The sequence below is a fragment of the Mastomys coucha genome, unplaced genomic scaffold, assembly GCF_008632895.1.
Source record: "Mastomys coucha isolate ucsf_1 unplaced genomic scaffold, UCSF_Mcou_1 pScaffold19, whole genome shotgun sequence".
Lineage (NCBI taxonomy): Eukaryota > Metazoa > Chordata > Mammalia > Rodentia > Muridae > Mastomys > Mastomys coucha.
In genome coordinates this window covers 5,964,766-5,988,355 of record NW_022196901.1, presented here as the reverse complement: position 1 = coordinate 5,988,355, position 23,590 = coordinate 5,964,766, and the positions used below count along the sequence as shown (strand labels likewise).

The 23,590-nt window shown below is 40.7% G+C and overlaps 1 protein-coding gene across 2 annotated transcripts in view; it reads right to left on the bottom strand.

Moving 5' to 3' along the window:
• The window catches only part of Kiaa1324l (KIAA1324 like), a 204,476-nt gene extending 185,255 nt beyond the window's left edge, over positions 1–19,221 (bottom strand). The window contains exon 1 of one of the 2 annotated variants that reach the window (XM_031380008.1): positions 18,859–19,221. In XM_031380008.1, the coding sequence (XP_031235868.1) occupies positions 18,859–19,044 (186 nt within the window). In that variant the 5' untranslated portion in view covers positions 19,045–19,221. The remainder of the gene's footprint in view (positions 1–18,858) is intronic. The other variant, XM_031380011.1, reaches the window with a different exon arrangement.
• Between the last annotated feature and the right edge of the window lie 4,369 nt (positions 19,222–23,590).

Here is a 23,590-nt window from a genome sequence, read left to right as displayed (position 1 = left end):
TTCATTTCCTTTATCTGTTTGATTGTGTTTTCCTGTAGTTCTTTAAGGGATTTTTGTGTTTCCTCTTTAAGGACTTCTAACTGTTTACCTGTGTTCTCCTATATTTCTTTAAGAGATTTATTTATGTCCTTCTTACAGTCCTGTATCATCATCATGAGAAGTGATTTTAGATCTAAATCTTGCTTTTCTGGTGTGATGGTGTGTCCAGGACTTGCTATGTTGGGAGAATTGGGTTCTGATGATGCCATGTAACCTTGGTTTCTGTTGCTTATGTTCTTAAACTTGCCTCCTGCCATCTGGTTTCTCTAGTGCTATCTGCCCTGGCTATATCTGACTGGAGTCCTTCCTGTGATCATGGTTGTGTCAGAACTCCTCAGAATCACGCTGTCTCTGTGATCTTGTGATTCTGAGATCCTGTGATCTTGTAATCCTGGGTGTGTTACAGCACCAGGGAGTAGATCTTCTAGGTATTGTGGGACTGGCTATGGAGTTTATGCCCAAGGTCTGTTTAGGGTACTAGCCCAGACAGACTGGAAAGAACCTGTTCCATTGGATTGGTGGAGTTCCTGAGTGCCTGGGTCCGGCTGATCCTAGTTACTCCCAGTGTTGAGACAGATGTGTCTTTCTCGCCTCTGATCCTATGATCCTGGATGTGTTAGAGCATCTGGGAGTGGAGCTTCCTCTGGGTGTTGTGGGACTGGCTTCAGAGTTTGTGCCCAGTGTTTGCTCAGGGCACCAACCCAGACAGACTGGAAGGAACCCATGTCACTGGACTGGTGGAATTCCTGCATGCCTGAGTCCCGCTGGTCCCAGTTACTCCCAGTGTTGGGACAGGTGTTGTGTCCTCCTCACCTCTGATCCTATGATCCACACACATACCATTTCTTAAATGAATGTAAGCTGTTCCCTGTGGGCTGAGAATGAAGATAAATCACTCAGGACAAATAGCTTTGACCATAGCAGGAAATATGTACCCAAAAATTGTGCCTACAATTCATTCCTTGGCGTAGCAGAGCTGTCAACTCTTAGCTTAGCTACTATGGAGGTAAAAGCCTTTGGTGATGTGAGGGACATTGGTGTACAGCCTTATTCCAATGAACTCCAATGTCTAAAAATTGTTCATATTTTGGGTTTGTACCAGTAAAAGCCAAAGTTTTAAGCTCTACTAAAAACAAACAAACAAAAAGACTTTATTTATGTTCATTTTTTTTAAAAAAACTAATAGTGGTATATTATTTTAAAACATCATACAGTTAATATGTTTGGAGTTATTTAAAATTTATATTGAGAAAAATGTATGTATTTTCAGTATTGCTGCAGACAAGCATCTACATAAGACTGTTCAATTAATTATTGTTTTATATTAAGCAACTTTTATAGTACTCATTTTTATTGTTACAATATTTTATAAGTTTTAAAAAATATGATAAAATTAAAAAAATGAAAGGTATGGCAAGTATTGAAGGGGGGTCTCTCAGAGGAGTTGGGGTACAAAAGGGAAAGAAGAATGTGATGTAATTCTATTTACTTAAAATATGTTTTTAAATGTTGACAAATTCAGATAAATTGAAATTATGTATCTTTTCTCTTCATAATATAATAAAACTTAAATCAATAAAAAAAGAAAACCAAGAGTATAAGAAAATACAGATATGATCACTCAGGGAGGATATGTAGGATGGCTACAGGGAATATAAGCAATTGGATTAAAAATGTAAACACATTAGTCAGCCAAATTCCCATACTTACCACCAAATGAGAAAATACAGCCAAACATAATGATCCTACTGCAGTTAGAATAATACAGTTTTAGCTAACATTGCATACATGTATTTGTTCTTTCAGTGGAACACAGTCTACTCTTGTCATTCAGAGTGTATAAGTGTCCATTACCAGAACCTATAGCAAATCTTTAGAACCTCTAAACTAGTGATATGAGAGCCACCATTCCCACGTACTCTGGAAGACATTGATTCATTAATTCAAAGTAACAGCTCTGTTTCTTTCAAGCCTACTGGCCCACTGGCAGAGTTCAAGGCTACAATGTTTTTCCCCTTCAGTTAATTGAGATTGGATTTCATACTTGAGGAAGAGAACCAACATCAACCTCTGGCATTCTTCTTCCCTTTCTCAACTCCCTCTCCAGTATACAGGTATGCATGCTTGCACACACACACACACACACACACACACACACACACACACAGATTGAAATTATTAGGCTCTATTCATAGCCCATCACTATGGCTATGCAAGGCATTGTTGTTGGAGGACAGTAATCTTGTTTTAAAACAGATGCTGAAAACCTCTAGCCTATGGAAATGGCAAAACAGTCAAAGCCCACCTTTGCGTGTTTTCATGCAATTGTGATAAGGCTAAGTATGTTGAGTTAGTGGACCACTTTAGGCTAAGCAACAGATCAGCCTCATTAAAATTGGAAACAAAAGTGACTAATAGTATGGGAGGGTCTCTGCAAAATGGTATGCAATTGCATAGCTAATGGTAAAGAACTAAGGATGTCATAAATTATATCAAATGCAAAAAATAAACAAAGAAATAATTTGACTCACATCTGAAAAACATCACCAGGGACAGATGGGTACCAAAGCAAAATCAGGCATATTCAATTGACTTATGGAATAGTTAGCCTTTCAAAACCAAGATTTATCTGAATAGCACTGACCACTTACAAAGCATAAAATAACCTCCAAGATTACCTCAGAATTTCAACTTCCTTGTGGCTTTGTTAATACATTAGAGACTGTGCTTTTGAATAGTATAAAAAAAATCTAGTTGGCCAGAGCTCAATTAGCTTTCAATGTTCACAGTTTAGCTTATTTGCATTCAATAATGTCAAGTCCTACAACTGGAACTGCAGCATGCCAAAAACAAATATATGAAGTAAGAAATGAATGTGGTCATATTATAGAATACCATTCAGCAATGGAAAGGAACAAATGATGCACACCACAAGTAAGCAAACTCCAAAGTCATTTCACCAAGCACAAGAAGCCAACCAGTTTTAATTCTGGAAAACTGAGTCTGTAATTACCAAAAGTAGACAAGTGCCTGCCTGGTAAGAGGGTCAAAATGGTTTTTTTTTTTTCTTTGTAATATGGGAAACAGTTATCACATGATGATAGTTTCACATGTTTAATATGTTATGAACTGATGAAATGGCACACTTCAAATAATCATAGTTCAGTGTGCATCAAATAATCTACAATGAAGGAAAAAACAGATGCAATATTTTAACATTCTGTGATTACTAGTTTTGGCAATCTAACAGATTCTACAATCATCTGGAATAAAGTCCTCTGGGCTTTACTCATTTTAATTATGTTAATTGAGGTGGGAGGACCCACCCACTATGGCTGGCACCATTCCCTGACTAGGATCCTCCAGTAGATAAATGGACAAAGGAACTGAACACAGTATGTATTCATTCATTCTACTTCCTGATTATGGTGAGCATGTCAGGCTCCTGCTGCCTCGCCTTCTCTACCATGATGAACTGTACCCTTTAACTGTGAGCCAAAACAAATCCTTTCTTTCTTAAGTTGCTTTTGACAGCATAAAAGAAACTAAACACCTTTTCACACATTATATCTAGATAGTACTTTAAAGTGACGTTACCATGAACATTAGAACAATGAATGGACTAACCATTAAAAGACTTAAAATCCCTAAAGTACTTAGAATAATGACCAGTGATAACTATGAATTTAATAGAAAGGGATATGAAGAAAACAAAAACAGTGAAACAAAATGACAGAATTATGAACCATCAATTTTTATTCATATTTTTCTTTATGTTTTCCACTTTCAGACATCTTTAACTTCCACTTTCAGATAGCATATTCTGATCATCCCTCTCACCTCTTCTTGCATTCCCAGAACAATAGCAGAAACTGCCCTGGGGTCAATACCTTCATGTGTTACTTACCATAACTGAACCACAAACAGTTTTGGTTCCAAAAATCAAACTCTTTCAATCAAAAATCTACTATAACCTTAACAATAGCTCCCCAGTCCATCAGTGGTACTGTGAGACAGACATTTGCATGAACAAGTAAAATTAGGCTAAGGATTCTGCACAGACACACCACCTCACAAGGAGGGCCCATGGCCACCAACACAGGTGTATATGGAAAACACAACAGGACATGGAACCCTCAATTTTGAGCACCTCCTTGGAAAGCAACACCTGTCCTAGAGATTTCTGAAACATCTGAAGAAGAGACCACCCTTGAAAAAGAGGAATGATCTAAAAATGATTGATTACTAGGTGGGAAACTGAAAATACAAAACCTCAAAAATCGACCATGCTGAACTACAAACACTGATCAGTTCTGTTTAGGCAGAGGTGATGGGGTTCCATAGCAATAACAGACTTTGGAGAAAACCATGCCCCAGCTTTATGACTGTGCAGCTTTGTCATCTCATGAAAGTTACTAATTGCAATTGAGCTCCACTGTCCACATCTCTAAAGGCAGACTTGGAATGCTGTGAGAACTGGGGCTAATGGAAGCAGTGCACTACAGGGTTAATGTTCAACAAGTGGTTCTCACTATCAACAGAATCAGGGTTTCTAGCAAACTGTTAAAATTAACAAGACAGTCCAGTAAGAAACCAGATAATTAATTTCCAAATGCAAATGGCTTTTCAACCCATCAGGAGGAAATCAATTAGAAGTAAGATTGTAGAGAAAAAAAATCAAGTAAAATAGGAATGCAGAGAGTAAAGAATGCAGAATATTTATTTATTTAGCTTCAATAAAAGCTAAAGCAGGCAATGTCCTTAAATGTAAAAAAGACAATACCTATAAAGATGTCATTTTTAATAGATTTAACAGAAGCTGGAAGAAATTGTGAACCCTTTTAAATTTATTCTGAGTTTGAATAGAAAGAATAGATGAGTAAGAACAGTTGATAAATCTTTGAAAAAAATCCAGTAGTGTATAAATTGTGAGTTAAAATTTTGTATGAACCCTTGGAACAGAAAAATGAAGCACAGAATAGAAAAGTAAGGGATGACACGGTACTGCATGCCTATAATCCCAACCTGGGGAAATAGAGGCAGGAGGATCAGGAGTTCAAGGTTACTCTAGACTGCATGATACTCATTTCAAAAAGCAAAACAAAATATAGGAAGAAATAAAGACAGTCACAAAAAATATCAAATTAATGTGTGTATATACCTTTCAAATATTGTATAAAATAGATTATAAAAGCCACATAACCAATTATACAATACATAGTACAAAAACAATAGAATAAAATGAACTATAGATTACTCAAAATATATATGTGAGATTATATAGGTATTTTGCTCTTATTTCCTTGACATGTGGCCACCCCTCTGTTAGGACTATTTAGCCCTGCTTGCCTTCCTTAAATAGCCTTCCCAAGAGGGAAAGGATACCTGACAACACAGATGCCATCATTCAACAGCCTTGTGGGGCTCAGCCAAACAACACTATCTCAAATATATTGTTAACAAAGGGGCCCCAAGGCCTAAAAAGTTCCCAGTCAGCAATACCAAGCACTAAATAATATGTGTCCAAGTGGGGGTATGCTGTAGCGTATTGTCACATAAGGAAATAAGCTGTTAAAACTAATATAGGAAATATTCTCATTTCTGGAACAAATTTTCATAACAAAAATCACACACAAAAGACACTTTTACATGTACTGGACATAGCTTAGCCTGATGGTTAAGAGTACAGGCTCGGGCAGCAGCCTGACCATGCAAGTAACTTACCCACACTGGGATCATACTCATCAGAATTTAGGGGAGTTAACACACAAAATGCACCTACTTTTTTTTTTACTTGATTTTTGTTCTTATTATTTATTGTTCCTATTAGAAAAAGACATCAATAGCGGTGTGATTATTTGGTGGAATAAGTATTTTATTGCTTCATTTTTTTCTAGAATGCCCATATATTGTTACTAATTTTTAAAAGTAACAAATGTCAGAAATGAAACAAAAACCTGAGGTGAATGGTGTTAATACTTACCTGGTGTTTAGACAGGTAGGCACTTCCTCAGCACACCAGGATCAAGTGTATTAAAGTATCAATTATTATTTTGGTTCAAATTACTGCCTAGTATGTATTATTGATTTGCACATGAGTGATCAAATAGAAATCTGCATTAAGCTTTCATTTCAAATGGTCAGTTTTTTTGCTCTCAGTTTTAGGATGATAAATAAGCAAGGGCCTTTGTCTGACTACATTGTGGCAATATTAGAATTAAGTACTTAGGACAACAAATAAGAAAAACCACTATTTTAAACCAAAACACTGAAAGCAAAGATTGACTTTCTTTTTTTATTAGATATTTTCTTTATTTACATGTAAATTTCTCCATTTCCAGTTTCCCCTCCAAAAAAACAAAGAAACAAACAAAAACAACAAAAACAAACCCCTGTTGCCTCCCCCCTCACCATGCCTACCACCCCACCCTCTCCCACTTATTGGCCCTGGCATTCTCCTACACTGGGGCACAGAACCTTCACAGGGCCAAGCTCCTCTCCTCCTATTGATGATCAAATTGCAATCCTCTACTATACACATGCTGCCAGAACAATCAGACCCCTCCATGTGCAGTCCTTGGTTGGTGGTTGAGACCCTGGGAGCTCTGAGTGTACTAGTTAGTTCATATTGTTGTTCATCCTAAGGGGCTGCAAACCCCTCAGTTCCATTGGTCCTTTCTCTAACTCCTTCACTGGGGAACCTGTACTCAGATCAATAGATGTCTGTGAGCTTCTACAAAAGATTGACTTTCTTGTTGCAGGGAGTAGTAAAAATGAATCCACATTTTAGGGCCGGTACCATCTGCCCACAACACTATGTCCCCGCAGGCTCTTGCTAATTTCTCCTAGCTAGCAGCAACATCTCGCTCACATGCAACTCTTTACACATCCCCACAGTCATTCATCTAGCACCTAGTACCCAGTAAAGCATGACTTTTAAGGCTTAATTATCTAATCAGGTTTATATAATAATAAGATCATAGTTTACAAGATGCCAATACAATAATTTCAGAGCCCAATGATAAAGACGTTTTATGAAAAAAAAAAAAAAAAGACAGTGTTTTAACCCAATTACCCTAACCTTGTAAAAACTTTAACTTGGTTGTTATATCCATGCAGGGTGTGAATCATCATCTTCCTCTGCCTCCATGATGAACAACCACTGCTCCTTCCTGCTCTCTGTCCTTTTCTGTCCTCAACTTCTAGCTCCACCTCCCTATTCCTGTCCAGTCACAGACCTGTCACTGCCCTAATGTGATTGGACAGAGAAAATGCTGCCACACTTTCTTGCCAGTTTCCGGGGGTGTGGCTGCAACTTTCAGTGAAATGTCCCTTGAGTCCATAGTTTTATGGACAGTTCAGTAAACTAGACCTCATTGTTGAGCCCCAAGCCGGTGTTCCGTGCAGAGCAGAAACCCTGCAAGTCTCCAACAGACCAGAATAGCAGCCCTTATAAATATAAAATGCTTTCTGAAGCAGAGACTGAAGGAAAGCCCATCCAGAGACTGCCCCACCTAGGGATCCATACAAAATACAGTCACCAAACCCAGACACTATTGTGGATACCAACAAGTGCTAGCTTACAGGAGCCTGATATAGCTGTCTCCTGAGAGGCTCTGCCAGTGCCTGACAAATACAGAAGTAGAGGCTCACAGCCATCCATTGAACTAAGCATTAAAGGAAATAATTACATATATTTTGTGTATATGTACTTGAAATAATTGCTTTCTTTAGGTGTTATGTATCTCAAAACATCTAGATAGGCCAAAAATATGGGTAATATATATTTTTCCTTATTATAAAACTTCACATACATGGGAAAACCAACAAAAACAGAAGTTCCACAAGAGACAAAATATAAAAATATAAGTGACATAAAAATATTGCTGTCATCACTGATTAAATAAAAATATAAATGGGGCTGGAGAGATGGCTCAGTGGTTAGGAGCACTGACTGCTCTACCAGAGGTCTTAAGTTCAATTCCCAGCAACCGGATGTAGGGTTCTGTAAATGGGATCCAATGCCCTCTTCTGGTGTGTTCGAAGTCAGGAACAGTGTTCTTACATACATAAAATAAATAAACCTTTAAAATAAATAAGTAATAAATATAAATTATAGCAGTAAGATACTTTTTTCTATCATCAAATTAGTAAAAACATTATTATCCTCCAAACTAATATTTCTACTGTAAATTATATTTCTTTGGTCATTAGAAATTCAGATAATTTTATATCACTTATTTTAAAGTGTTTATATAGGCATATACCCAAAAGATGCTCCAACATATAACAAGGACACATGCTCCACTATGTTCATAGTAGCTTTATTTATAATAGCCAGAAGCTGGGAAGAACTCAGATGTCCTTCAACAGAGGAATGGATACAGAAAATATGGTACATTTACTCAGTTATTAAAAACAGTGAATTCATGAAATTCTTAGGAAAATGGATAAATCTAGAAAATATCATTCTGAGTGAGGTAACCCAGTCACAAAAGAATACACATGGTATGCACTCACTGATTAGTGGATATTAGTCCAAAAGCTCAAAATACCCAAGATACACAGACCACATGAAGCTTAAGAAGAAGAAAGACCAAAGTGTGGATGCTTTGGATCTCCTTAGAAGAGGGAACAAAATACTCATGGGAAGGAAATATGGAGACAAAGTGTGGAGCAGAGACTGAAGGAAAGGCCATCCAGAGACTGTCCCACCTGGGGATCAATCCCATATCCAGTCACCAAGCCCAGACACTATTGTGGATGCCAACAAGTGCTTGCTGATAGGAGCTGTCTCCTGAGAGGCTCTGCCAGAGCCTGACAAATACAGAGACAGATACTAGAAGCCAACCATTGGACTGAGCACAGGGCCTACAACAGAGAAGTTAGAAAAAGGACTGAAGGAGCTGAAGGGGTTTGCAACCCCATAGGAAGAACAACAATATCAACCAACCAGACACAGCCTCCTCCGAACTCCCAGGAACTAAACTACAAGCAAAAGAGTACACATGGAGGGACCCTTGGCTCCAGCCACATATGTAGCAGAGAATGGCCTTGTCAGGCATCAATGGGAGGAGAGGTCCTTGGTCCTGTGAAGACTCAATGCCCCAGTATAAGGGAATGCCAAGTTGGGGAGGCAGGAGTGAGTAGGTGGGTAGGGGAACACCCTCATAGAAGCAGGGGTAGGGGGATGGGATAGGGAGTTTCTGGGGGCTAGGGACTGATAAAGAGGATAACATTTGAAATGTAAATAAAGAAAATACCCAATAAAATAATTAAAAATAACCTACTTATCTCAAAGTAAATGTGCATGTTCTTGTAGTGTGTAATTCAATGGCATTTACTGAACACCTACTAAATGTCAGGCCCTGTCCAAAGTGCTGGGGATACAATAAAATACACACACACATATAGAAACATATCACCTGTGGTGTTTAAAGTGCACTGGGGAGAACAGAGTTGTATAAGCAAATGATTATAGTACATTTTATTATGGATACCAAAAAATGAAATTAAAAAGCCATAACCATAACCTAGAAATAAAAGGGGGTTCTAACTTTATACATGTCTCCTGGGAAAGCCTGACCAAAAAGATAATTGCATAGAAATAAGGAGGCCATGAGGAAGAAACCCAAGTAAATGTCTAAGAGAGGAATGATGATCCAGGATGAGGAAACACCGCAGAGAGCCTGGGAAGTAGAGTTCTTCAGAAAGTGACTGAACCAGAATGGGAAGTAAAGTGTGCCAGCGTGTAAGTGTCTTCCTCATGCTCTTATGAGGAAAGCATAGTTCCTAATGTGGGGATATCTGAAGACGGGAGGGGAGTGCGTCCTGAGGGTTTCACTCTATGGGAGTCTTTATGCCACTGTTACAAAACGTGAGCTCTTTATAAAAGGGCAGGTTCGCGTTTCCTCCTCCTCACATTCACCTGAGGATATCACTAGAGAGCCCCCTATTCTTGTTCTTAGCTTCTGGAACTGTCTGCCAAATACCTGTTTGTTTTTAAACTTCCCAGTCTGTATACCTGGTCAGAGCAGCACAAAATAGACTTACGAGAAGAAGAACACCAAGAGGTGCAATTATCCCTTCTAGGCCATACCCCTCCCCAGCCACACTGACCATGGACCAAAATCGGTAAAACCATCAGTCAAAATAAACTTTCCCTCCTTCAAGACGATTTCCTCAAGAACTTTGATAGACAGCTGACTTACAGGCCGGCATCACAGTTTTGGTATGAATGAATGCCTTAAAACGCTTAACACAGAAAGGCAAGGTTTTCTTGTTTTAGTTTATAAGATTTTTTTAATTTGAAGTTTAAAAACTTTGCTATTTTATTTGATGAAAGAGTGGATAAAATTGGATTGGAAAATTAGGACATCCATATTTCTCTCTCTAAGCATACACAAATTCCTATCAATTTTATTAGAAGACTTCAGAACCAGTAAACTAACTGGTATGCTTTCCCATCAAAGATAACCAAAGCATTCACTTTTCATGATTATATTTTAAATGTTGATGACATGAATGACGGTCTTTCAAATGGTCTAGTAAGTTACAATTTTAATCCAATATTTTCTGGTACTTGAATTTCCAAAATATTAAAAAAGGATGGTTTCCTTGGTGGTGATTCTAACAAAGATGATAACAGTTTAGAAATAAGTCAATACTTGGCATGTACATGAAAGTTTTTACCTGGGATGTATAGCATTTCTTGACCTAAAATTTTCTGAGTGTCAAAATAAAGTTCTTTTTATTTAAAAAATGTTAATTTATGTTTGATTATTATTCCTAGATTGTGCTGTGAAATCCAGATGGGAAGTTATGACAACAGCTTAACCAATATATCACGGTGGTGAGCCAGAAGTCACAAGTAGGGTAAGGTTCTTACCCTAAGCATTTGAGTCACAGACAAGAGAAGCTGCTGACAGACATGATGTAGGACACGAAGGACATGAGGTCAGTGAGGTTCCTGAAGGGAGGAGTCCCTGTAATGTCATGAGCAGAGCTATAAGAGTAGTATTGGGGTAAATGTTAAGAGTTCTGGTTGGGTTCTATCATATTGGAGGTATCAAACCAAGGAGAGACATTGACTCTTTGTTTACTTAGAATGTGGGAGCTGAGCTGCACAAATGGGATAAATTTCACAGCTATCATCACAGACATGTAATCTAAATATTAAGTCATGGACGGCATCACCAAGAATATGAGAATGACTGGGAAGATAGCAGGACGAAGATTAAACCCAGGAACATAACAGTGTGACTTAGCCAGGAAGATGTGAGGACCAGCAAAGACTGAGGATTATAGTGGGCTAAGATAAAATCCAAGAGTGTGGTAAAAATTTCTGTAATGACAAAATGATCACCCTAAACTTCTATTTTTTTAAAAAGAAAAGAAAGAAAGAAGTATAGAGTATTTCAGTAAGAAAATTGCCTTTGTGAATTCCAACTCTTCCTCCAACCCTTAAAAACCCTGTTCTTCAGTTATTTGAGAATAATAACGAGTATCACTCATTACATTCAAATCTACAGAGTCCCTTCAAATGCAGATGAGGCAGGATTTACTATCTGCATTTCCAAACAGTCACTCAAAGATTGTTCAAGATGGCATCAACCAGGGGCACAAACAGACTTCAAGTAGTCTCTTGTCTTGAATACTCAAGAAGATAGTCTGAGTTAGAACAAACACCTCTTGAGATAAGTAGCAAAGACTGGAAAACATAACCAGGAAGACTGAGCAGCTCCCTCCCCTTAGTATTACAGCTGTTTTTATTCTAATGCTAATCTTGGGCATCAACAAGCCCAAGTACTTAATAATTTCCATATTGCTTATTCTGTCAGGTGTGAACTTTTAGAAAGCACTGGCCCTGTCTTCTGCATGCTGTCTTTTTCCCAGCATGTGCATGAGTCTCAGAGTGTAGCTAAGCAATAACTAGGCAATGTTTGCAAAGGCACTTCCTGAGAACGGAGGATCTCATGGTCCATTCAGTGTGGTTAATAAGGTTCTAGGATGTTCTGATGAAGCAGGAAGTCAATGAGAATATAAGGTCAAGGACTTTTTGCAACAAAACATGTCCCCATGTTTCAGACCAAAAACTGTATTTCTTCCTTTACTCCAAGAGCAGTGGTCCTTACACTTCAGAATATACCAAGATTACCCAAAGGGCTGACAAGGACAGAGATTGCTGTGTATGAGGCCAGGGCTCAAGATACTGTGTTTCTAACAAGTTCCAGGGTAATGTTAATTTTTGCTGGTCCTAGAATCACTCTGAGGACCACTGACCTAGAGAAAGAATAAGTCTTTAGTAACAAAGCTTTAAGTAAAAACAAATAGTCTCTTCTGCCCCAGAATTTTAAACCAAAGGCCAGTATGTCATGATCACTGGGTGTTTATTTCTGTCTTAAATCAGATACAACTTAAAGAATATGTCAATTATGACTAATTGCTCCATAAAAATCAATTTCTTCATATAATTGGAAAAGCAAAGCTAACTATTCTTTTGAAGGCTGTGATTAGTGCTTCCAAAGAAGATCTATGACTTACTTATTTTTATAATCCCTAAAGTGCTTTCAACAAAAATAACTTCAATCATTGTTTGCTGAGTAAGATTATATAATTCCCTGTCTTGGTGAGTGTACTATGTACTTGGGGAGAAATGTGTGCTCTAAGCCTTTGCTAAAGCATATGGTATCCTTGTGCAACATAGAAAATGGGCCCCTTCTGGGCATATGATTTGGAGGAAAGTATGAAGATATGTGCCAGAGCCCTGTCTTATCGTGCTGGGTAGATTCTAGTTCCTTCTTGCTCCTCGGATTGGTGCCCCATTAGAGAACACTTACCCATTTAGAGAACACTTACCCATCTTGGGCACTTCCTGCAAACAATACTCATGAGAAAATCTATAGCTGCCAGATGCTAAAGCTAAAACTCAGAAACTAGGAAAGATGTGTTGTCTTTTGTGGTCCAATAAGAGCTAAGTAGTGGAGGTCTAGGAACTGATCTATGACAGAAAGCTTTATATGTCTGAGATGTTCTGTCACCAGTACCCAGGACCGTCAGCCAACAGACTCCTACTATAATATTTAGCTTGTCTCCTACACCTCACGAGACTAGTGCTATGGTTTAAATATGAAACGTTCTTCCAAAAGACTCATGGGTTGAATGTTTGATTTCTTCTGACAATCAAAAGCAGAAGTCCCGAACACTGCTTGTGGTGGTTGGAATATACTTGTCCCATGAGAAGTGGCACTATTAGGAAATGTGACCTTTTGGGAATAAATGTCCTTGTTGGAGGAAGTGTGTCATTGGGCCTTAGAGGCTCCTCTGCTCGAGATCTGCCCAGTGCAGAAGAGCAGAAGACATCTTCTTCCTGGCTGCCTAAAGAAGATAGTCTCCTCTTGGCAGCCTTTGGATCAAGGTGTAGAAGAGTTCAGCTCAGGCTCCTCCAGCTCTGTGTCTGCCTACACACAATCCCTTCCTTCCCATCATGATGATAATGGACTGAAACTCTGACACTGTAAGCCAGCTCTGATTAAATGTTGTCCTTTATAAGAGTTGCCTTGGTCATGACGCCTCTTCACAGCAATGGAAATCCTGACTAAGACACCGCTAAAGAAAGCCGTGCTAGGAAAGTGTGCCACTATCTGTACTGAGTACTGCTATTTTCATCCTGTGCTAAAACATGACACTTCACAGATCTATCAACTCTGGATTTTACATTGTAAATATTGATGGTGTGAATACTTGCTGACATTTGCCTAAAACATGGAAAATGGTTCTGAGCATGAGAACTTGAAATGGAAAATTTACCTACAGAGGCACAACGAGCAGGAGTCATTATGGTTACTATGTGAAAACAGAGCTGTCCTATCTCCTTCAGTGACAATGTGACATTCCTCCAGAGCACAGGACCAGAGCTTCATTAGCATGTTTTCTGGTATATATACACTTGGACATGTCAACCACTTACCAAACCTAGGAAGGCTTATCACCGTCCTATCCTATAACCCCTAACTCACCAGCTAGTTAATATCAACCCATCCCACCTGATTCTGGTAGAACCACCCTGGCACAGGCACCGGCAACAGTCACCAAATACATAGCCTCTTGTCAGTTCGCTTATAGGCATTTGACACACAGCCACCCCTTTCTTCTTCAAAGTCTTCTCCCTTTCTTCAAAATCCCATAACTCAACCTCTTCAGTCTAAACCATTGTTTTGGTGTCTCCCTTGTGAACATTTCTACTCTGCTTAGTGTTGGTAAAACCCAAGCTCAATTCTTTCAACCACTCCTTTGACCCACATGACTCTCAAGTCCCCATGTGAGCCCCAGATGGTGATCCTGAGCACTGTAGCTTGGTCCCTGGCAGCCAGTTAGACAGCTCTAGGTCAGTCCCTCTAAGAGCAAAGTCCCCTATCTTCCTCACATTCCTTAACCAGAAGCTAGTGGCGCCTCTCCCTGATCAGACTGGAATCCCTCACTCACTCTGCCCTCACAGGAACTTCCTGTGAATCTTCCAACACGTGTTTTCCACTTCCGTAGCTACCCTTTAACTGATGCCCTGCCTTCCTTCTCCAGGACTGTCTCACCTCTTTCCGTGTCTCTCTTCCAATCTGGCCTCCACCTTACTGCCAAACTAAATGTTTAAATTCTTCTCTTGCTCCTGGCTACCTATCAAATGAAGACCATCTTCTTAGCATGGCCTAAGACCCTTCACGACCAGGCTCCTGTTGTCTCTCAGATCCACTGCCCATTATGCGTCTTGCTGCTCACTGTAATTCAGCTGTACCCAATTATGACACAACACAGCTTTATGTTCCTGCCACTTTTTGATCTGTGCTCTACACCTGAAATGCCTTTCCCTCAAAGGAGCCTCGGTCAGGTCACATCTGACTCTTCCTGCTCAGCTTTCGGGCCCTCCTCACCTCTTTGGCAGTGCTTTCTCCAATCTTCCCAGTGGGTTCTGGAGCCGTTTGCCTCTCTTCTGGCAACAAATCTCTTACTTACAACTGCTTGTTTACATACCTGCCTCATCCTTACTTACATATATTATATCTTTATTTTGTATTTATTTTGTAATATTATCATGATATTTTGCCTGCATGTTAATATAAACTCACTAAATCTTGGCAGAATAAAGACTGTTGGTCAAAGTCATCATTCACTAAAAATTCAGAGACCAGCAGAATCACATTGTGCCAGCTTTTAGAGCACTCAAGTAAGGATCTTGTGGTTGCAATTATCAAATTAAATAACGCATGCATAATCCACTTAGTTCTGTTCTTTTTCTGTTCTCACGAGCTCCCTTTTAATATCTCATTGCAACTCTGAATCATCAGTTGGCCTGGATATTTTTTTTTCCTATGGCTATCCTAATAGGTCCAATTAGTCAATTAGTCAAAAATCCCACTCAAATTCACAGGTATTGTAGGCTATGAGCCTGGGCCTTTGAAGTCTCCCCCTAGATTTTTCCTGATATATTAGCATTGAGTTCCACTAATCTAACAATAAACAATTCTCACACTGATACAGATTTTTTTCCTTTAATATATTATAAGCTCTAATACTGAAATAGGTCATTGATTAGAGTCAGTTGTCAAGGGAAAAACAAATGAATGAAACCCCAGAAAGTGTCTCCCTCCCCATACAAAATTCCAAATAACTCCATCTACTGTCCAGATATGGTTTAAGAATATCGGATCCTATCCTCGTCCTTCATCTATGGGACCTGGACTGGATTTTTATCTCTCTCTCCCAGCCTGCCCCATCCTGTCTGTGCTTGCACTTTCAACCTGCTGATTTGGTCCCCAGCTGAACTTCCAAAAAGCAATCATTTTATTCCTCCTTCCCACTCCATCATCCAAGGGCTCTGAGAACGCTGTACTTAGAACCTCACTCCAGAGTTCAATTTGCCACAAATCTAAGGTGAAACTTCTACCCACAGCCCAATTATAATTTTGGAGGGCCCTTCGTCTCATCTCAGGCAATGATCATCAGGTGCATCCCAGACCAATTTTCTATACTGTCTTTTCTTTCCTTTTACAAGCAAGGAAGGAAAAAAAAATCAGTCTTTGCAGTCACGTGGTTTATCTTATAAAAATGTCGATAGAGGGTTGAGGTTTAGAGTACCCTGCTACATTTCCATACCCCCTTTCACTCATGTTATTAAGACTCGGCTTTAGTTTCCAGCCTAAAGGCCCCAATCAAGGCTGTCCTTGATCTCTTGGGACCTCACGGGGCTACTGTCCTTTCTGTTCAGCTATGACTCCCTTAGGAAGCAGACCAATGTGACTCCCAACCCTAAGGAGGCAAGTACCAGTCCCTCTGGAATATGGAGGTGAAAACAAGTGGCTAAACCATCAGAACAGACAAGAAATGGCTACTTTCATCAGCCATAGTCACAGTTCAATAGCTATCTCTCAGAAGAACTTGCTAAGCTCAAGATGGATCCCTACAGCCTCACATCCCCAGAACCGGAAGTCCTTACCCTCAAAGCCTGAGAATCATTTACCCACCTCATTTTCCTCTTCAAAATAATGGTAGATTGAAACAATGATCAAGAGCACAAATTAGCTCAGCTGGCTAGTCTGGGTATGGACAATCAGATATACGCCCGTGGGAGGCCTCTTCTCTTTCCAGTGGAGCCTCTAACCCACAATGCGTAGTCTCACACTGCCTACAGTCTGTAGGGAGAATATAAGTAGATCTGTGTATTACTGGTTCTTGAAACAAACTAGCCAGAGGCTGACTCAGTAGCATCCTCCTATAGATTTTTGTCTATTTTCATTTTTGAAGGGAAAAATTCAAAATTAAGATGCAAAAGCATGGATCTTAGAAATTTCTAAAACCAAGTCAGTGAAAGGCTGGAATTGGATGAGCATCATCTTCTTGTACATTCTGTCATCCCCTTGCCTCAGTTCTATATGACCATAGTCTACAAATAAGGATGTAGCTCAGTCCATAGAGTGCTTGCTTAGAACACAAGGAGTCCTAGATTTCATCCACACCACTATATAAACTGGGTGTGGTGACCTATACCTGTAATCCTAGCATTTGGGGTATGGAGGCAGGAGAATCAGAAATTCATCACCAGCTATATAAGGAATTTAAACCCAGCTTGGGTTAGGGGGAAAAATATACAGATATATGTATATATATAGTGGTATAGAAGCATCTCTTCTAGTGGCCTTGACCTTTCCACTTCAAGAAGATTCTTCACTACTAAGAATTAGTGTTGCAAGGAACTTGGAACTTCACTTCATTAAAGAAATGTGTTCTGCCAGGCAGTGGTGGCGCACGCCTTTAATCCCAGCACTTGGGGAAGCAGAGGTAGGTGGATTTCTGAGTTCGAGGCCAGCCTGGTCTACAGAGTGAGTTCCAGGACAGCCAAGGCTACACAGAGAAACCCTGTCTCGAAAAAAAAAAAAAGAAGAAGAAGAAGAAGAAGAAAAGAAAAGAAAGAAATGTGTTCTATAAACTGTGTCTAGGCAACTGGACAATAAAGTTTATCTTGCCACAACAGTTGTGAATGTTCAAAAAGCTGAATTCTATAGAACCCCATAGATTATTCCCAGGTGACAAATGGCAGGATACATATTGAACCACTACTAGCACACGCTGAAATTATGCACAGCTGTTTGCTAAGAGTTTGTCCTGATTCTCCGGCTACAATACAGCTGCATATTCGCACCCAAGCTTGCCATCTGACTTTCCATCATTGTGGGCTGTCCTAGGGCACGTATTGTAAGAGAGGAAGATGGAAACCCAGGGATGATGGATGGTGTCTAAAAAGAGGATACTCGAATTCAGAAGTGGTTCCAGCATGCACAAGAAACAGAATCTTGCCTTTCGTCTAATGGCTAACCTATTTTTACTGGATACATTTAAAGAACCCATCACCCTGATTCCTAGCAATCTTCCTTAAAACAGCATGTGTGCCTCACCTCTTCTCCAACACGATCATTCAAAGTAGGTCAGAAATGTTGCTTCCTTCCCCTCATTTATTTTCATTAAGAGAACGCACTTTCTGGAGCATTAAAGGAAAACATAAACACACAACGCAACTTCCAGTGACATCCTCTGTATATTTTTGGCACAGTAAGTCTCGTTTTCCCAAAAGCAGGAGAAAAATTTAATCATCCAGAATTTATCCTTCTTGGCTATAAGTCAGCAGTAATCTTAAACTGTAAAGTACACAGCTGCAGGACTTCAGCCAGGTGAAGATCCTCTCCGAAGGAGCATATTCACTTCGCCCATTCTAATTTTCAACATCACCAACCCGCCTCTTTCCTAAGTACTTTCTTCTCTGCCTTCTTCACATCCATGTCTTGCCAGAATGTCAAGAAACGGCACTGTTCTTTATTTGAAAGCTGAAACCATGAGACTTGGATGAAAGCATTTGTGGAGACAGGGGAGCAGAGAAATCAGGGGAGGGAAGGTGGGTATCTAGGTCTCTAAAAAGCTATGAAGCCTTAGTTTTCTAAATCCCATGGGGCAGGGCTTCCCCAGTCTCCTCCCCTTCCTGAAATTTCTTTCTCAAACCCAGGTCCTGAGACCTAGCTCTCCAAAGGGGGCGCCGCAAAGTCCTTCAGAAACCCCCAAACACCAGTGCGGAGAGAAATACACCACCAGAAAGACAGTAAGCCCGTACACCAGCTCCTAGCCCGCTAGCAGGGGTGAGCAACTTCATCCCTGGACATAAACGAACGCCCCTGTCCTCCAAACCTGAAAAAGGTGATGGTCACTCCAAGCCCGGGTCCCCGCGACCACCCCACCCCACACCCCGCCGCAAACTCCAAGTGGGGACCCGGTGCTGCTCACCTCCTGGCACGCAGGAAGCGGGCGGCCCGGGGAGGACGAGTCCCCAGCCCAGACTGCCTGGCAGCCGACGAGCGCCCAGCAGCAAATCCAGGCGGGGCTCCAGGGCGGCGAGCGCTCGCGGCGGGGACCCCCAACCGGTCGCCCCCGGCCCCTGCCCTGCGCCCACAGCAGGGCGAGCAGCAGCATCACGGCGCTGGGTGGACTCGGGCGAGGAGGCTGCGCGGCTCCGGCTCCGGGAGGCGAGGACAGTGCTCTTGGCTCCTCTCGGCTCAGCTCAACTGGGCTTGATCCGCCCGCTGACAGCTCGGCCGCTCGCAGCGCGGGCAGCCGGCGCCCGTGCTACCGTCACGCCAGAGGGAGGGACCGTGGGACGCGGGCGCGGCGCGGGGGCGGGACGTGGGGCGGAGATGCGGGAGCCCGGAGCAGGTGGCGCGGGCTGCGGCTGAGGCCCAGCCCAGCACGCGTGGAGCGGTGGCACTTCCACCCGCGCAGGAGCCTAGCGACAAGGTAGAGGGAGTCAGAGAGGCCAGAGGCCCCGGGGTGTCGCCCCTCTCTAGACCCCTGTCGACACCCTAGGGATATCTCTTAAGGGATCCACGCCTAGTAACCTTCTAAATGAATTTCTACAAGATTAGGGTTTGCTGAAATGGCAGAGCGGAAAGAGGCTTTGTAGAGGTTTGTAGTATTGGACTCGGTTATCTCATCTATTTAATGAAAATGATAACACTAGCCACCACGTGAGGTCGCCATGTGGGTTAATTAAGTTGATGTGCACAAAGCTCATAGAAGGGTGCCTGCCTCACAGTAGACTGGAATGAAGTGGTGGTACCAAACCTACTTCCTGCCAATTTGGGTCTTATTTCATACAGATGTGTAGCCTCTAGCGAACGAACCTTTTTGCTTCTGGGAAAGCATTTTTTCTGTACAAAAGCTGCAGTGGTGGTCTATTTTATGTGGCCCCACTAGGCAGTAAAGGATGACACATCAGTGGGAGGAGCTCAAGGATTCTCTGACCCAACTGACACACTAAATATAAATGGACCTGAGTATATCTGCGGCAGAGAAAATACACTGACTCAAATTATACAGACATTTCCGTTTTCTTCCACCAGGGGTTTAGGAGTACCCAAACAGGTAGATGGCTCTGTTAGCGCTTCGGTTTTTACTTCCTTTGTTTGTTTTTTTTATTCTTTAATTCATCAAGAATTTATTTGAGTCAAATTTATATTATCCTTGTCAACAATTAACCTATGTCTATGAATTAAAAACACTTTCTTTATTAAAATAAAGCCCATTTTAGTCAACATAAGTAGATTACAGATTTCCCTAAGTAGCATTCTTTGTAACTCTCAGTTAATAATTTCCTCTTAAAGGATTAAACACTTAAGAGTTACTAAGCATACATTGTTTTCCTTTTGTGCAGGGTACATCAGAGGTGAACTTCACTCACACACAACAATCAACAGAACTACATCAACGACAGCTCAGCTAAAGGCATGCTTTCTACATAGATTTTTTGTAGGTAAACCAGATTGTAATATAAATGACTGAAATTATTTTTTACTCCTCTAAGCACAAAAATGTAAGTATGAATTCAAGTAGCAAATGTTTGAAACATAAATTTTATACAGGTAGAATGAAATATTACGAAAAATGTTTCTATATGAATCTAGGAAGGAGAACAATTCTAGAAAATGGCCGTGTGGGTTATGCACTCCCGAATGCCGATATTCTTGAAAACAATTTGACAACACACTAAAGGGTGTTTACTCAGTCAGGGAATGTGATGGAAGAGGAGACAAAACGAATGTAAGAGCCAGAAGGAAGATAAAGAGGAGTGCTACCTCAGGCTATCTCTAAGTACCACACAGCCTTCTCCATCGGAAAAGCGCAGCAGCCACGCCCACTGCACTGGGCTGTCAACAGGAAATCATGGGTCCCCAGGGACCCTAGCCCTTCTTGATGAACTACTGACTACTGATGAGTTCTGGAGGAGGGACAGTCCTTGCATTCACTGTGTCCCCAGGAGTAAGCCAGCCCACCAGGTTCCACTGGATAGATACCAACCCATGTTCGCACAGAGGGCGCTGGTTATGCTCAGGTGGTAACAAGACAAAACAAAAAAGCAAGCGTGAGTGTAGAAAGGGACCTATAGGGGATGACAGGAATGGGAGGAAGACAAAGGAAGGGAAAGCGAGAGGCATCACCGCACATTATAAACGTATTTGAAATCGCCAAAGAATAAACTTAAAGTTTTCTAAGTATGCGCATGCCTTTAGCTTTTTAAATTTTTATTTTTTTCATACAATATTTATTGATATTTTTCCCTTCCCCTAACTCCTCCCAGATCCTTCCCACCTCCCTACACACCCGACTCTATGTTCTTTCTCTCTTTCTGGTCATTTTTAATTCTAGGCTTCTAAGAACTAGTTATTAAGGAGAGTAAGTTTTTGCACTCACTGTTGTTTAATTAAAAGTGAAATAGCCTGCACGCCTTTAATCCCAGCACTTGGGTGGCAGAGGCAGGTGGATTTCTGAGTTCGAGGCCAGCCTGGTCTATAGAGTGAGTTCCAGGAGAGCCAGAGCTATGCAGAGAAACCCTGTCTCGAAAAAACAAAAAAACAAAAACAAACAAACAAACAAAAATGAAATAGAATAGCCCAAGTGCCCCCAAACGGGGCATGGCTGAGTAAATGTTGCTTCTTCCTGTGGTAAACCTATGCCGAGACTAACGCAGTGTGTTCAGAGGATGCTAAAGAGACTTGAAGTGCGGTGGTACTGTATCAGTGTCTAAGAGCTGGAAACTCACCTTAAAGTAACTGGTCTCCAGGTGTGGTTGAGGGGGTTATTGAAGGAGCCTGATTAAAACAGAACCAAAGCTGTTGGCAGAGGCTTTCTAGTAGACTAGTAGCAAGACAGCTACTAGTCTATTAGAAATGTTTGCTTTTCTTTCTTCCTTCCTTTCTTCCTTTCTTTCCTTTTTTATAGAATTTGTTTTCACGTTCTCCATAGTTATTATACAGTCTTATTACAATCATTATACATTTACATTGTCTGTGGTTTGTTTTTTTTTTTTTTTTTTTTTTTTTTTTTTTTTTTTTTTTTTGTCAAACAATTCAGCCGTAGGAGGGGGAATCAGATACACACATAAAAATGTGGTGCACGCCTTTAATCCCAGCACTTGGGAGGCACAGGCAGGCGGATTTCTGAGTTCAAGGCCAGCCCGATCTACAGAGTGAGTTCCAGGACAGCCAGGGCTATACAGAGAAACCCTGTCTCAAAAAACCAAAAAAAACAAACAAACAAATATGTCAAGACCCGGGCTGGTGAGATGGCTCAGCAGGTTAGAGCACTGACGGCTCTTCTGAAGGTCCTGAGTTCGGATCCCAGCAACCACATGGTGCCTCACAACCACCCGTAATGAGATCTGACGCCCTCTTCTGGTGCGTCTGAAGACAGCTGCAGTAACATTATGCCTGAGCAGGCAGGGCAGAGCGAGCGGGCCCGAGCAAGGTCCTGAGATCAACAGCAGCCACACACATGATAGCTCACGGCCATCTGTACAACTACAGTGTACTCATACACATAAAATAAAAATAAAAATAAATCTTAAAAAAAAGTCAAGACCAACATTTCATCAATGTCATTTGTTAAAAAAAAAAAAAAATGGTAAATGAAACCTAAATAATACTAAGGGAAAATGAAACAAATAATGTTATATGTAAAAGAAACTCTTTTTACAAATTAACTTTAGTGGAATTTATTTGAGGGATGTAAATATTCATGTATCAAATAGCAACTTAAACCAGAGAGCTCCACCTGGCGGTATTAGAGACTTCATTTGGAGACTACAGAGGACATGACATGTAGAACCAGCCTAACTACAAACACTGTATCCTCAACCCTAACAGGTAACTTGTCAAAAACACACAAGCTGAGAAAGTCATTACTATAACTATGATGACAAAATGAACCATTTCCATAATATGCCAATATTCTGAAGGGTTTCTATTTCATATAGTTGTACTAACACTGTGTATCTGTAAAACACACACACAAAGAGAGAGAGAGAGAGAGAGAGAGAGAAATAGCCTAATTGGTCACAGCATTTGCCAAATTTAGCTTACAACCTGTGATTGTCTGGAAAGACTGCCAAATCTCAGATGCTTATTAAAAGAATATGCTCTTAGTAGCAGAGGACTGCCAACTATGTTCATTCAGAGATGATGCACCTAACCCTCAAGAGACTGGCGACTGGCAGCCCCAGGGAGTTTAGAAGGTCAGGTGGGGTTGGGGGTAGGGACATCCACATGGAGACAGGGGGGTGGGGGGGATGTATGGGATGTGGAGAAGTCAGAGTGTGGGGGTGGGGGTGGGGTAGGGAGGAATAAATATGGAGTGTAAATAAATAAATAAGAATATGCTCTTCAGTTAGGTCACAGCTCCCTGTTACACTAACTTAGGTTACAGTTGGCTCCAAGTGGAGGCACCTTCAACATAATCTCATTTGACATGTTTATGGCATTTTACCCAACTACAAAGAAAGTTACCTGACACAGGAAACACTTGAGAACTTTTTTCCATTCAGTGAGGAAAACAGTCAGGCAAACCTTATTTGAAGTAGACATTCAATATATTTTATGTATTAAAACATGAGCAGATTTCATTTAATTATCACTTAAAAGAATGAAAAATTAGGAAGGAGTATAAAGAGAGCATTACCTGAACTTTT